Source organism: Hemitrygon akajei, chromosome 9 (genome assembly GCF_048418815.1).
Source record: "Hemitrygon akajei chromosome 9, sHemAka1.3, whole genome shotgun sequence".
NCBI lineage: Eukaryota > Metazoa > Chordata > Chondrichthyes > Myliobatiformes > Dasyatidae > Hemitrygon > Hemitrygon akajei.
The window spans coordinates 103,933,297-103,949,650 of record NC_133132.1 but is presented as its reverse complement, the minus strand read 5'-3'; the positions used below and the strand labels follow the sequence as shown (position 1 = coordinate 103,949,650).

The window sequence follows — 16,354 nt, the reverse complement described above, 5'->3', positions numbered from 1 at the left end:
CTGAACACTGGCCCAACATTATCCTGTCCACAGTACAGTCCCAACCCATCGCTGACCAAATGTGTAGACCTGTATTCCCTTTAGACTTACCGGGATCCCGTTGCTTTTAGACACACCAGGATCCCGTTTCCTTTAATCTCACCGGGATCCCGTTCCCTTCAGACACACCGGGATCCCGTTTCCTTTAAACTCACCGGGATGCCGATCCCTTTCGACTTACCAGAATCCCGTTCCCTGTGCTCTCTAAACTCAAGACGAGAGCATCTGCAGATGCTGGAAATCCAAACAACACACAGAAAATGCTGGAGGAACTCAGCAGCATGCCTGGACTGTGTGTTGCTCCCTTTAAACTTAACAGTTTTGTTGGAAAATTTGTTTTTCTACATTGTAATGTCAAATAAAAAATAAATTTAACATGTGTCTGTGTAGAACATGGAATAGTCTGGAAATTCCAAGTGTGCCCGATCAACGAACGGAACTTGTTGGAAAATTACATTCTCAATGGGGCAGATTTGTTCAGCCCAAATCCCAACATGCACAGCCATTTTCTTGTAAAAATTATTTTTTATTTTGTTGTAGTATTTTGATAAAGAGGTGTTAATATTTTGAACTGCTGGACTGAATAGATGCAAATAACTAACTGGAACACATTTGAAAATTAAAAGTTTCCAAAGGAATCGTAGCATACTTCAAATAATGTTCATCAAGTCTGTAGATATACAGTACATTATGAATAGGGCAATTATTACACAACATTTTTACCTCTAATATTACATGTAGTACATATTAAGAAAGAGATGATGTAAAAATATTTTAAAATCCCTCTGTTTAATAAAAATATATATAGCAGGAAATCAGATAAGTTAAACTATTTACCACCTTTGCAATGTTTGTACCATAGAGAAAAGCTTTGTCTAAAATTGTACCAGTTCTCAGCTCTACTGAATAAATATTTAGTCGACCACAGTTGTCTTGTGCACTACCAGAAGGGACTGAGGACACCTGTTTAATTTTCCTGTAGTTTAATTGAAAGAAATAAATTATAAGCACAGTAAGTACTATATACACAATACTGTACATTAAGCACCTTCAAACCCAATTTGGAGTCATTTGGTTTAAGGACTGAATTTTTAATTGGATCTTCATTCCACTTGAATTTATGTTAGTGGCATCCACAAGATCTTACCACCATGTTTCGATATTTCTTCAGTATGACATTTGAACTGTCATCAAAGTACAGCACAGAGATTGCATTTAGCTTGGTTGGTGCACAGCAAGGTTTGGGGACGTTGTCAGGGAACATCAAATGAACCTGCAGAAGGAAAGAAGATACAGGAATAGAATTATACCATTTCACCCATCAAGTCTGCTCTGCCATTCAAACATGGCTGATTTATTTTCCCCTTCAACCCTATTTTCCTGCCTTAGAGTCATAGAGTCATAAAACACTACAGCACAGAATCAGGCCATTAGGCCCATCTAGTCCATGCCAAACTATGAATCTGCCTAGTTCCATAGACCTGCACTTGAGCATAAACCCCATACCACTCCCATTCATGTACCTATCCAAACTCCTCTTAAACATTGAAAGCAATTCCACATCCAACACTTACACTAGCAGCTCGTTCCACATTCTTTCCACCCTCTGAGTGAAGAAGCTCCCCCTCATGCTTCCCTCGAATGTTTCACTTTTCACCCTTAACCCATGACCTCCAGTTCTAGTCTCACCAACTTCAGTGGAAAAAGCCTACTTGCATATACCCCTCATAAGCCTGAAAGATCTGAAGGTAGATAAGTCACCTGGACCAGATGGACTACACCCCAGGGTTCAGAAAGGTAGTAGAATAGATTTGTGGAGGCATTAGTAAAGATCTTTCTAGAATCACTAGATTCTGGAATAGTTCCAGAGGACTGGAGAATTGTAAATGTCACTCCACACTAGGAAGGGAGTAGGTAGAAGAAAGGAAATTATAGGCCAGTTAGCTTGACTTCAGTGTTTCGGAGGATGTTGCAGTCCAATATTAAGGATGAGGTTTTGGGGTACTTGTAGGGACATGATAAAGTAGGTCAAAGTCAGCGTGGTTTTCTTAAGAGAAATCTTGCCTGACAAGACTGTTGGAATTCTTTGAGGAAATAACAGAGAGGATAGACAAAGGAGAATCAGTGGATGTCGTTTACTTGGATTTTCAGAAGTCCTTTGACAAGGTGTCACACATACTTAACAAGATATGAACTGATGATATTACTTGAAAGATAGCAGCATGGATAGAAGATTGACAGATTGGCTGGAGGCAAACAGTCGGAATAAAGAGGACCTATTCTGGTTGACTGCCAGTGACAAGTGAGATGCTTCAGGGGTTGGTATAGGGATAAAATCTTTTCACATTATATGTCAACGACTTGGATGATGAAATTAGATCATAAACCATAACATATAGGAGAACAATTAGGCCATTTTGTCCATTAAGTCTGCTCTACTTTTTCGTCATGGCTGATCTAATTTTCCTCTCAGCCCAGATTTCCTGTATTACCCCCGTATCCATTCACGCCCTGATCAAACAAGAATCTATAAACCTCTGCCTTAAATAATTAAGACTTGGCCTGCACAACCGCCTACAGCAAAAAAAAAATTCCACAGGTTCACCACTCTCAGAACTGAGCAAGGGGAGGCAGAATCAAGGCTGCGAGACCTGGACCTGAGAGTGAGGAACAAGCTGAAGTTTGACTGATTGAAGCACCAGGCCAGATTGGAAAAGTAGGGTATGGGCCAAATCGAGCCGGCGGGGATCAGATCTGAGACCACACAGAAGCGGTAGGGCCTAGGTCTGAGAGCAAGGAATGATCGATATGAGCATCAGACCAGACTGGAAAGGTCAGGGTATCAGGGCCGGAGGAGGGAGACGGGCTGGTATTCAGCTTGCTGCTCCGCGAGCTTTACTCATCTCTGCACAGAAATGAGGCCGTGGCCAGCAACTAATGGGCTCCTGGATCAGCTGCAGTGATGACCGGATTCGTGTCTGTGGGCTCACTTCCATGAACTTCAGTTCTGAATGTTTTTTGTTTAGTTCTATTGTTTGCACGATTTGGTTTTTTTTCTGCACATTTGGTGTTTGACGGTTTTTTTTTAAATGTGTTCTATTGGTTTTTTTTGTATTATGGATGCCTGTAAAAAGACTAATATCAAGGTTGTATATAGTATACACACTTAGATAATAAATATACCTTGAATGTTGAACTTTGGTAGAAGGAATAAAGGGATAGACAAATTTCCAATCAGGGAGAAAATTTTAAAAAATCAGAGGTGCAATGACTCTTGGGAGTCCTTGTGCAGGATTCCCTAAAGGTTAACTTGCAGGTTGAGTCGGTGGTGAGAAACACAAATGCAACGTTCACATTCATTTCGAGAGGACTGGGATATAAGAGCAAGGATATGATGCTGAGGCTTTATAAAACATTGATCAGACTAAATTTAGAGTATTGTGAGCAGTTTTGGGGCCCTTTTCTAAGAAAAATGTTCTAGCGTTGGGGTTGAGAGAAGGTTCATGAGAAGGATTCTGGAAGTGAAACAGTTAATTTATGAGGAGTGTTTGATGGCTTAGGGTCTGTCCTCACTGGAGTTTAAAAGAATGAATGGGAATCTCAATGAAACCTATCAAATATTGAAAGGCATAGACAGAGTGGATGTGGAGAGGATGTTTCCTATAGTGGATGAGTCTAGGAGCAGAGGGCACAACCTCATAGTAGAGGGAGATCCCTTTGAAACAGAGATGAGAAAGTGTTTCTTTAGTCAGAGTGTGGTAAATCTGTGGAATTCATTGCCACAGGTGGCTATAGAGGCCAAGACATTGAGTATATTTAAAGCAGAGGTTGTTAGTTTCTTGGTTAGTCAGGGCATCAAAGGTTATGGAGAGAAGGCAGGAGAATGGGGTTGAGAGGGATAAAAAAAATCAGCCCTGATGGAATGACGGTCAGACTCAATGCACCAAATGGACTAATTCTGCTACTTCGTTTTGTGGTCTTGTGTCTTATAATTTTGTATATATCCATCAAATCTCCCTTCATTCTCCTACACTCCTAACCTATTCAACCTTTCCCTATAATTCAGGATCTCAAGTCCTAGTAGCATCCTTGTAAATTATCTCTGCACTCTTTCAATCTTTAACTACCTTTCCACATAAGCTTTGATAAACATGCTTGGAGAGATTTACTACAGTAACTGGCCCTTTGGCCCATTGATTCTGTGTCAGCCAGCATTAACCCCAATTTTTCAATTCTCCCCGTACTCACACTCAACCACACTCCAGGGGTAATATAGTTAATAAACTACCCCACATATCTTTGGGATATGGGAGAGAAGCTGGAGGACCTAGAGGAAGTCTGTGGGACAGGACATGCAAGCTGGACACAGACAAAACGCAAGGTGGGGATAAAGTCTGGGCCTCCAGCATGCCACGGCAGTGACTTTAGTCATAGCTATGCCATTGTGCTACCTATAAACAGTCTTATTAAAACAATCATACCCAGAGAAAAGCAAAGGTAATTGGATGCTAGGTTGCTTCATTGGCTTTCAAGAGTTAATAGTGTGACCCACAATGCAAAAACTGAAAGAATTCACAGTCCATTTACAGTCTGGTGAATCAGAATCAGGTTTATTATCACCGACATACATCATGAGAAGTGCTGTTTTGTGGCAACAGTACAGTGCAAGACATGACATTGTACTATAAACTACAACCAAAAAATGAAATAAATAAATAGTGCAAAAGAGGAACAGTGAAGCAGTGTTCATGAGAAAGTGAACCATTCAGAGATATGATGGCGGAGCAGAAAAATCTGTTCTTAAAATGTTGATCAACATGAACCTGATCCACAATGTAACTACGACCTGGGCAATTTCCATCTCCTTCAGGATCAATGCACTGCACTCTGCCTTGCTGAGAATGGTGGTAACTAGCTTGCCAAAAATGGTTGTGACATCAAAATAACAACAGACAACCAATTTCACGTGGCATCTCCAGCTTGATTTTCATTGTAGCTGGTTTTGAATGAACACTTGAACCAAAATACCAGAGAACTGCAGTAGTGAGAGGGGGCCCAGAGCTGAAGCCCGGAGGTGCTATTCCATCTTTTCACAATTTTCATAAATAAGATCATTGCACAGAATATTCAATGCAGGACCTTTTTTTATATCCACAAGCTATTTTTATCTTTTTAATTTTGGAGATAAAGCTAGGAATGGGCTCTTCTAGTCCACCAAGCCACACTGCTCAGAAACCCATTGATTTAACCCTAGCCTAATCACAGATCAATTTACAGTGAACAATTAACCTACTAACTGGTAAGTCTTTGGACTATGGGAGGAAACAAGAGCACCCGGAGGAACCCATGTGCTCACGAGGACCATGTAAAAATTCCTTACAGATGACACCAGAATTGAACTCCGAACTCCGGAATGCCCCAAGCTAACCACTATGCTACTGTGGAGTTGCGGCTATCTTTATACTCATTGTATAATACAATGTATATGCAACGCTGGAATTTTTAAAATATCTGCAAGCTATCTTTTTTTGTCAAATTATCAACAGGAGAACTTCCAGACCTGCTATCACAGAAAAAGTTGGGGGGGGGGTGAAATTGAAGAATTAGTTGTATGTTTTTATTGTGTCAGTGTTCAAACATATAAATAACGAGACTGACATAAGAATGTCAACTCTTTAAATGCAACTTAACCCTGCGTCATCACAACTTTGTTGAATTAGCTGGGTACTGAATATTCTACAATATAATCACTTTTGAGAATCACTTCTTAGTCAGTGTGCACAAAGTTAAGGGCAGGTTCAATCCAAATTTTCACTTTCAGGAAACAAATTATCCATGCAAAAAATTTAATTGAAGATACCTGGACTAGAAATTCATTACAGGTGGTCACACAAAGCAGGTGAAATCAAGCCAGCCACAGTGTTAACTCCATTTACTGCAATGGTGCTCAACAGCTAGCATTGCAGACTAGGGTGCTCAATTCAGTATCATAAATTTAATACCCAGCTTGGAGGAGCAGCACCTCATATTCTGCCTGTGTAGCCTCCATCCTGATGGCATGAATATTGATTTTTCTAACTTTAAGAAATTTTTCCCTCTGTCTCTCTTCTCTCTTTTTCCATTCCCCATTTTGGTTCCCCTCTCACCCCTTCACTTCTCCCTACATTCCCCTGATGCCTCTCCTCCTTCCCTTTCTTCTCCAGTCCACTGTCCTCTTCAGATTCCCACTTCTTCGGCCCTTTACCTCTTCCACCTGATGAAAGGTCTTGGCCCAAAACGTCAACTGTTTATTCCCCTCCATGAATGCTGCCTGACCAGTGGAGTTCCTCCAGCATTATGTGCGTGTGCGTGTTGCTCACCTATCAACTGCCAGCTTGTATCCATCCTTCCCCAGACTATTCTGTCTTCTTCCCCCTTCCTTGCCAGTCCTGAAGGGTCTCAGCCCAAACCATCAACTGTTTACTTTCCTCTATAGATGCTGCCTGACTTAATGAGTTCCTCCAGCATTGTGTGTGTGTGTGTGTGTGTGTGTGTGTGTGTGTGTGTGTGTGTGTGTGTGTGTGTGTGTGTGTGTGTGTTGCTCAAGATCTGCAGAATCTCTTGTACAGTATGTATGTACATATGTACTTATCAATTGATTTTATTTCGAGAACAAGCCCCTCCATCCCAACGAGCTGCACCATCCAACAACCCGCTATGACACTCCAACACTGATCACAAGACAATTTACAATGACCAATGACAAGTACATCTTTGGAACATGGAAGGAAACTGATGTACACAGTGGAAACCCATGGGGTCAAGGTAATAATGTACAAACTCCTTACAGGCAGCATTGGAATTGAACCCTAAACTCTGGAATGCCCCGAGTTATAATAGCGTCATGCCAACCGCTACAATACTGGGGCACCACCACCTGTGACAGGACCATGCCTCTTGGTTTTCTTCAACTTGTCTGCAAAGAGGTGAAGCTTCATCTACCAGTATATAGATGGTGTAAAATGTATTAACAGATCTGTAAAATCCAAGTTTGGAATCCAGCTTTTATGAGAACAACACGTACCAGTGTTTGGACAATTGCATGGTTTGTAGCATTCATGTGCGCATTGAGTGGAAAGGAGCATTCGCCATCGCAGTAAAACGCAGCATATCCTTCTGGAGCTATGATCCAGTCCTAGGAACATAGTTTAGAAAAGTTACACTATCATTATTTTGAAACAATAATAACTGCATTTTAGGACACAGAACATAGTACAGTATAGCGCAGTACAGGCACGTCAGCCACAATATTGTGCCAATCTTTAAGCCTGCTATAACACTTCATGCCATTTTAAAAGTTTCTTTCCCCAGGCAGCAAATCTGATCAACCATTCTAGTCAGCCCCTTCCCCCACACCCTCCTCTATCTATTACCCCCCCCCCCCCCACACTGCACTGCACTGTAAACACTTTAAACCACATTTTATAATGCTGTTTACATCATAAGTACATAATAGTATTTATTTATTTGTACACCCTTTAACCTCTACTTTCATTAGATTTTTTCTATTTAATTCTTTATTTTTATAATTGTCGAAAGTTGTTTTTGTTGCAGGTCACGCCAACACATCACAGCAAATTCCTAACACATGTATCTGGTGAATTAAAGTTGATCCTTGATCCTTAACCTTTGATCAATCTAATCCTTCCCCCCCCCCCCCCCACATAGCCCATCTATTTCTATCATCCATGTGCCTACCTAAGAGTTCCTTAGAAGCCCTTAACATATCACTCTCTACCATCAACCCTGAAAGGGTTTTCCTACATCCACCACTCTGAGTAAAAAACTTATCTTTGACATACCTCCTATACTTTCCTCCATTCACCTTAAAACTTAAAATTACCCATTTCCACCCTGGGAAAAGGTCACTGGGTGTGCACTCGATTCATGCCACTTATCATCTTGCACAGCTTTATCAAGTTACCTCTCATTCTCCTTTACTCCAAAGAGAAAAGCCCTAGCTTGCTCGACCTATTGTCATAACGCATGGTCTTCAATCCAAGCAGCATCCAATTTTGACAAGGACATGCACGGGAGGTTGGTCAAGAAGGTTCAGTTGCTTGGCATTCAGGATGAGGTAGTAAATTGGATTGGACATTGTGTAGTGGACAGTGAACCTGGCCTATCATGGCTTGCAGAGGGATCTGTATCAGCTGGAAAAATGGCCCAAAAAACGGCATAGAAACATAGAAATCTACAGCACATTACAGGATCTTCAGCCCACAATGTTGTGCCAACCATGTAACCTATTCTAGAAACTGCCTAGAATTACCCTACCGCATAGCCCTCTATTTTTCTAAGCTCCATGTACCTATCCAAGAGTCTCTTAATACATCTACCTCCACCACCGTCGCCAGCAGTACATTCCATGCACCCACCACTTCTGTATGAAAAACTTAACTCTGACATCCCCTCTGTATCTACTTCAAGCACCTTAAAACTATGCCCGCTCATGTACTCATTTCAGCCCTGGCTATCCACACGATCAATACCTCTCATCATCTTACACACCCCTATCAGGTCACCTCTCATCTTCCGTCGCTCCAAGGAGAAAAGTCCAGGTTCACTCAACCTATTCTCATAAGGCATGCTCTCCAATTCAGGCAACATCCTTGTAAATCTCCTCTGCACTCTCTCTATAATGTCCATATCCTTCCTGTAATGAGGTGACCAGAACTGAACACAGTATTCCAAGTGGGGTCTGACCAAGGTCTTGTATAGCTGTAACATTACCTCACAGCTCTTGAACTCAATCCCATGGTTGATGAAGGGCAACACACTATACTCCTTAACAACACTGTCAACCTGCACAACAGCTTTGAATGTCCTATGGACATGGACTCCAAGATCTCACTGATCCTCCACACTGCCAAACATCTTACCATTAATATTATATTTTGTCTTCAAATTTGACCTACCGAAATGTTGCGCTGTAACCTCTGACAACCCTCCCGACTATCCACAACACCCCCAACTTTTGCGTCATCAGCAAACTGACTAACCCACCTACTTCCTCATCCAGGTCATTTATAAAAATCACAAAGAGGAGGGGTCCCAGAACCAAACCCTGCGGAACACCACTGGTCACTGACTTCCATGTAGAATATGAACCATCCAAGACCACCCTTTGCCTTCCGTGGGCAGGAAAGCTCTGGATCCACAAAGCAACGTCTCCCTGGATCCCATGCCTCGTAACTTTCTGAGTGAGCCTTGCATGGGGAACCTTATCAAATGCCTTACTGAAATCCATAAACACTACATCCACTACTCTATCGTCATCAGTGTGTTTTGTTACATCCTCAAAAACTGAATTTAATGCAGACAAGTGTAAGGTTTTGTACTTTAGTGGGACCAACCAGAGTAGGTCTTACACAGTGAACAGTAGGGCATTGTGGAGTGTGGTAGAACAAAGGGATTTGGGAATACAGCTACATAATTCATTGAAAGTGGCATCACAGGTAGACGGGCATAAAGAAAGCATTTGGCACATTGGCCTTCATAAATCAATGTACTGAGTACAGAAGATGGGATGTTTTGTTGAAGTTGTATAGAATGTTGGTGAGGCCTAATTTGTAGTCTTGTGTGCATTTTTGCACAGCTATCTACAGGAAACATGTAAACAAGTTTGAAAAAGTACAGAAAAAATTTACAAGAATGTTGCCAGATCTGGAAGACTTGAGTTATAAGGAAAGATTGAATAGGATAGGACTGTATTCTTTAAAATGTAAAAGATTGAGAGGAGATTTGACAGAGATATACAAAATTATGAGGGGTATAAATACAAGCAGACTTTTTCCACTGTGGTTGGGTAGGACTACAATCAGAGGTCATGGCTTAAGGGTGAAAGGTGAGAAGCTTAAGAGGAACATGAGGGGTAATTTCTTCACTCAGAGGGTCGTGAGAGAGTGGAATGAGCTGCCAGTACAAGTGGTTCATGTGACTTTGATATTAATGTTTAAAAACATTTGGATGGGTACATTGATGGTAGGGGTACGGAGGAATATGGTCCTGGTGCAGGCCATTGGAAGTAGTCAGTTTAAATGGTTTTCAGCATGGACTAGGTGGGCCAAAGAGACTGTTTAGAAACATAGAAATATAGAAAACCTACAGCACAATATAGACCCTTCGGCCCACAATGCTGTGCTGAAAATGTACTTACTTTAGAAGTTACCTAGGGTTACTCATAGCCCTCTATTTCTCTAAGCTCCACATACCTATCTAGGAGTCTCTTAAAAGACCCTATTGTATCTGTCTCCACCACCATTGCCGGCAGCCCATTCCACGCACTCATAGTGGGGTGTAACCAAGGTCTTATATAGCTGTAATGTTACCTCACAGCTCTTGAAATGTTACCCACAGTTGATGAAGGCCGTTTCTGTGCTATACTTCTCTATGACTCTTCCTGGTACACCTCCTCTGCACTCTCTCTAAAGCTTTGACATCCTTTCTACTGTGAGATGACCGGAACTGAACACAATATTGCAAATGTGGTCTAACCAGTTACTTATAGAGCTGTAACATTACTTCACGGCTCTTGAACTTAATCCTCTGACTACTGAAGGCCACCATGCCTTCTTAAACACCCTATCAACTTGTGAGGCAACCTTGAAGGATGTATGGATGTGGATCCCAAGATACTTTTGTTCCTTGACATTGCTAAGAATCCTACCGTTAACCCTACATTCTGCCTTCATATTCAACCTTCCAAAGTGAATCAGTATACACTACTTGGGGTTGAACTCCATCTGCCACTTCTGCATGCTATCAATGTTCTTTTTTTTACAATACTACAAAAGTTTATTCACTCATGAAAAAACACACAATGACCGGGGATTTACAAAACTATTTACAATGTCAAATTAAAATACGGTTACTATCATCCACAAAACACTCAACATCCCGGGGGGAGGCAGCATTCTCAAAACTCCCCCACTGTGCCCGTAGATACCGCAAGCTCCCTCTCCAAGGACACTTGGGCATGAATGTAACCTCAGAAGAGAGGCAGGTAGTTGGCTCAGGCAAAGCCCTTGACTGCCACCCCATAAGCTTGCAAGTGGGCATCTTGGCCAGGCCCAGGATCAAGTCCACCTGTAGATTCCCCGAGCGACCCATTCCCTCTGTAGTGGGTGGCCATAGATCAGGAGTGCAGCCAAAACGTGAGGAGCAACCCCCTCAGTTACTCCAACAGGGACTGCAAACTCTCATATTCCATATGAAGATAGTACACAGACTCCTCCTGGCCACAGAAAAGACAGGTAGATGGGGTATCAACCCCATCCACTCAGTCCACATTAAACTTGTCCCTATTAAACTCAATCTTCCATTTCTCTGCCCATATTTCCAGTTCATCTACATCCTGCTCTATGTTTTGGCAAACTACCTTCATTTTTCACATTTTCCACCAATTTTCCTGTCATCTGCAATGGTCTGCCAAATTCATTGCTCCAACTGCAGAAATTGTGGTAAGGAAAGGGTTAACATAATATCCAGGCAGGGGTAGATTGCAGTTAGAGTGCAGTCAGCAAAGGCAAGGAAAATAAATGAAGAGCATAGTCTCTCTTTGCAAAGCAGGTCATCGGAGTCATTTTGCTTGCTGGAGATGAGATAAGAATGTAATGAAAAGATGCAAAACACACACTTAACAGCTAAGGGGCAATTATTTTACCAGCTTCAAAGCATTCCATTTTGCACACGTCTGCCCTCACCCCAAGCTCCCACCACCCCACTCGGGATAGGGTTCCTCTTGTCCTCACCTACCACCCCAACAGCCTCCGCATCCAACACGTAATTCTCCGTAACTTTCGCCATCTCCAGCGGGATCCCACCACCAAGCACATCTTTCCGTCCCCCGACTTTCTGCTTTCCACAGGGATCACTTCCTACGCAACTCCCTTGTCTGTTCGTCCTTCCCCACTGAGCTCCCCTCCTGGCACTTATCCTCGCAAGCGGAACAAGTGTTACACCTGTTCCTACACCCCCTCCCTCACTACCATCCAGGGCCCTAGTCAGTCCTTCCAGTTGAGGCAGCACTTCACCTGTGAGTCTGCTGGGGTCATCTACTGTATCAGGTGTTCCCAGTATGGCCTCCTGTATATCAGTGAGACCCAACGCAGATTGGGAGCCTGCTACGTCAAACACTTATGCTGTGAACTCCAGAAAAAGCAGGATCTCCCAGTGGCCACCAATTTTAAGTCCACTTCCCATTCGCATTCCAACATATCAATCCATTCTCACTGTCACAATGAGGCCACACTCAGGTTGGAGGAGCAATACCTTATCTTGCGTTTGGGTAGCCTCCAACCTGATGGCATGAACATTGATTTCTTGAACTTAAGGTAATGCCCCCTCCCTTCACCGTTCCCCATTCCCATTTCCCTCAGTCACCTAATCACCTCCCTCTGGTGCTCCTCCCCCTTCTCCCCCTTTTCCTTCTTCCATGGCTTCCTGTCCTCTTCTATTAGATTCCTCTTTCTCCAACCTTGTATCTCTTTAAGCAATCAACTTCCCAGCTCTTTAGTTCACCCCTCCTCTCTTTGGTTTCACCTATCACCTTGTGCTCCTTCCTCCCCTCTCCCCACTTTCTTACTCTGACTCCTCATCATTTTTTTCCATCCTGATAAAGGGTCTCAGCCCAAAACGCCTTCTGTACTTTTTTCCATAGATGCTGCCTGGCATGCTGAGTTCCTCCAGCATCTTATGCGTGTTGCTTGGATTTCCAGCATCTGCAGATTTTCTTTTGTTTAGGTATATCATCAGTTGTTAGTTTATAGTTTCTGTTGACTTTAACACCTGCATTGTGAATGGTGATTGATGCTGCAAGTAAAGAATTCAAAGATACAGTTTACCAAATGGTGAATATTGGTAACTGCTTGTCAAATTTGTGCAAAAATGGCATTTCCCTGTTCGGAATTCAGAAAAGCGTGGTGCAAGGGGCTCTGCTGTTCTCCTAGTGCACAAGTAAAATAAAGTATGATTAAGGAATGAGTACAAGTCATCAGAATTCAGTTAATCGGTGCCAACACTTCAGAAGAAACCAGAATATAAAATAACATGACAGAGATGGAGCGGAAAGGAGCTCTCTACCTGCCATCCCAGGTCCCGGAAACTGACGTAGAGTTCATGCTTCTTGCACGCCTGTTTCTGCTCACTGGTGTTGTAATCTGTTGAGTGAAAGATAAATTTCAGCCTGCAGTTTAAACAAAGTAAATTTATTATTAAGGTGCATATATGATACTGGGATTCATCTACTTGCAGGCATCACAGAAGAACCACAAACAACCAATGTGCAAAAGAAGACCAGCTGTGCTATCTATCTAAAAAGATAATATTGAGAACATATGCTGTAGCGCTCATTGAAAGAGAGGTTGTGGAAACAAGTGAGTGGCGTTACCCACACTGGTTCAGGAATGACGGTTGAAGGGTAATAACTTTCTTGGACCTGATGGTGTGGGACCTAGGCTCCTGAATCTCCTGCCCAATGGCAGTAGTGAGAGGAGACAATGGACTGGATGGTGAGGGTCCTCGATGATGGATGCTACTTTCTTGTAGCAGCATGGACAAGCTGCCTACACATCCAATATCCTTATTGAGAATCTCATCCAGGTCCATGTAGACACTTACTGCTCCCAGACTTCAAAAATACAAATTTAGATATACTTACCCTAATACTTAGACATAAGACAGGAGTAGAATTAGGTCATTTGGCCCATTGAGTCTGCTCCGCCATGACTGATTTATTATCCCTCTCAACCCCATTCTCCTGCCTTCTCCACATAACCTTTGATGCCCTGACTTATCAAAAGACTATCAACCTCCACTTTAAGTATACTTAATGATCTCCACAGCCACCTGTGGCAATAAATTCCACAGATTTACTACCCCCGGCTAAAGAAATTCCTCCTCATCTTCGTTCTACCGGGATGTCTTGTATTCTGAGTCTGTGCCCTCTGGTCTTTGACTCTCCCATGAATGGAAACAAATACTGAAGCAACTCAGCAGGTCAGGCAGCATCTATGGAGAGAACTAAATAGTCAACATTTTGGACTGATACCCTTCACCAGGACCAGAAAATAAAGGGAATGAAGCCAGAATAAGAAAATGGGGGGGGGGGGGGGGGGAGTTGTACAAGCTGGCAGGTGATAGGTCAAGCCAGATGAGGGAGCTGGTGGGTGGGTGAGTGAGGGACAACGAAGTGAAATGCTGGGAGGTGATAGGTGGAAGAGGTTAAGGGCTGAAGAAGAAGGAATCTGATAGGAGAGGGAACTGAATGATGGGGGGGGGGGGGGGGGGTGGAGAAAGGGCACCAAAGAGAGGAGTAGGCAGGTGAGGAGAAGTGAATGGGTAAAATTGGAGCTAGAATGGGGAAAAAGATTCCCATTCTGACATGTCTGTCCATTGCCTCCTCAACTGTCACAATGTGACCATGCTGAGGTTGGAGGAACAGCACCTCATATTCCTTCTGGGTAGCCTCCAACCTGACAGTAACTTCACCCCCTCGCCCTTCACTCCTTTTCCATTTTTTCTCCTTACTAAGGAGACAACCGACCAGGTGTGAGCCACGGTGGCAGGGCCTCTGGCACTGAGTCTGACCCTGTGGTGCAGAAGGGTGGGACGAAGAAGAGGAGTGCTGTCGTCATTGGAGACTCTATAGTCAGGGGAACAGACAGGAGATTTTGCGGACGTGAGAAGGACACCCGCATGGTTTGATGCCTCCCAGTTGCCGGCAGAGTGGATGTCTCTGACCGGGTGCATGACATCCTGGTACAAGAGGGAAAGCAACCAGAAATCATGATACATGTTGGTACCAACAACTGAGGCAGGAAGAGGGATGAGGTCCTGAAGTGTAAGTTTCGGGAACTAGGCAGAAGGCTAAAGAACAGGACCTCAAGGGTGGCGTTCTCAGGATTGCTGCCAGTACTACGTGATAGTGATGGTAAGAATTGGAGGAGATGGCAGTTGCATGCGTGGCTGAGGAGTTGGTGCAGGGCACAGGGCTTTAGATTTTTGGATCATTGGGATCTCTTCTGGGGAAGGTGGGACTGTACAGATTGGATGGGTTGCACCTGAACTCGAAGGGGAGCAATATCCTTGCTGGCATGGTTCGGGAGGGTTTAAACTAATTTGCAAGGGGGATGGGACCCAGAGCGATAGAGAAGTGAAAGAAGTGCATGGAGTAAAGCCAGATGTAACATATAGAGAGGCTTTGAGGAAAGAGAAGCAGAATAAAGGGTGTAAAGGTAGTAAGGTAGAAGGGCTAAAGTGCGTGTACTTCAATGCAAGAAGCATCAGGAACAAAGGTGATGAACTGAGAGCTTGGATACATACATGGAATTATGATGTAGTGGCCATTACGGAGATTTGGCTGACACGAGGACAGGAATGGATTCTCAATATTCCTGGATTTCAGTGCTTTAAAAGAGATAGAGAGGGGGGGAAAGGGGAGGAAGGGTGGCATTACTAGTCAGGGATACTATTACAGCTATAGAAAGGGTGGATAATGTAGCAGGATCCTCTTTTGAGTCAGTATGGGTAGAAGTCAGGAACAGGTAGGGAGCAGTTACTCTACTGGGGGTATTCTATAGGCCCCCTGGTAGCGGCAGAGATACTGAGGAGCAGATTAGAAGGCAGATTTTGGAAAGGTGTAAAAATAACAGGGTTGTTATCATGGGTGACTTTAACTTCCCTAATATTGATTGGCACCTGATTAGTTCCAAGGGTTTAGATGGGGCAGAGTTTGTTAAGTGTGTCCAGGATGGATTCCTGTCACAGTATGTTGACAGGCTGACTGGGGGAATGCCATACTAGATCTAGTATTAGGTAATGAACCGGGTCAGGTCACAGATCTGTCAGTGGGTGAGCATCTGGGGGACAGTGACCACCGCTCCCTGGCCTTTAGCATTATCATGGAAAAGGATAGAATCAGAGAGGACAGGAAAATTTTTAATTGGGGAAGAACAAATTATGAGGCTATAAGGCTAGAACTTGCGAGTGTGAATTGGGATGCATTTTTTGCAGGGAAATGTACTATGGACATGTGGTTGTTGTTTAAGGATCTCTTGCAGGATGTGAGGGATAAATTTGTCCCGGTGAGGAAGATAAAGAATGGTAGGGTGAAGGAACCATGGGTGACAAGTGAGGTGGAAAATCTAGCCAGGTGGAAGAAGGCAGCATACATGAGGTTTAGGAAGCAAGGATCAGATGGGGCTATTGAGGAATATAGGGTAGCAAGAAAGGAGCTTAAGAAGGGGCTGAGAAGAGCAAGAAGGGGGCATGTGAA

General features: G+C 43.3%; 1 protein-coding gene across 1 annotated transcript in view; it reads right to left on the bottom strand.

Annotated features, from left to right (window-relative positions):
• Positions 1-544: 544 nt before the first annotated feature.
• bmp5 (bone morphogenetic protein 5) overlaps positions 545-16,354 on the bottom strand; it is a 146,890-nt gene continuing 131,080 nt past the window's right edge. Inside the window, exons 5-7 of the mRNA XM_073056701.1 lie at positions 13,162-13,238; positions 7,103-7,213; positions 545-1,312 (exon numbers count right to left, since the gene is read on the bottom strand). Of these exons, the coding sequence (XP_072912802.1) occupies positions 1,163-1,312; positions 7,103-7,213; positions 13,162-13,238 (338 nt within the window). The 3' untranslated portion in view covers positions 545-1,162. The remainder of the gene's footprint in view (positions 1,313-7,102; positions 7,214-13,161; positions 13,239-16,354) is intronic.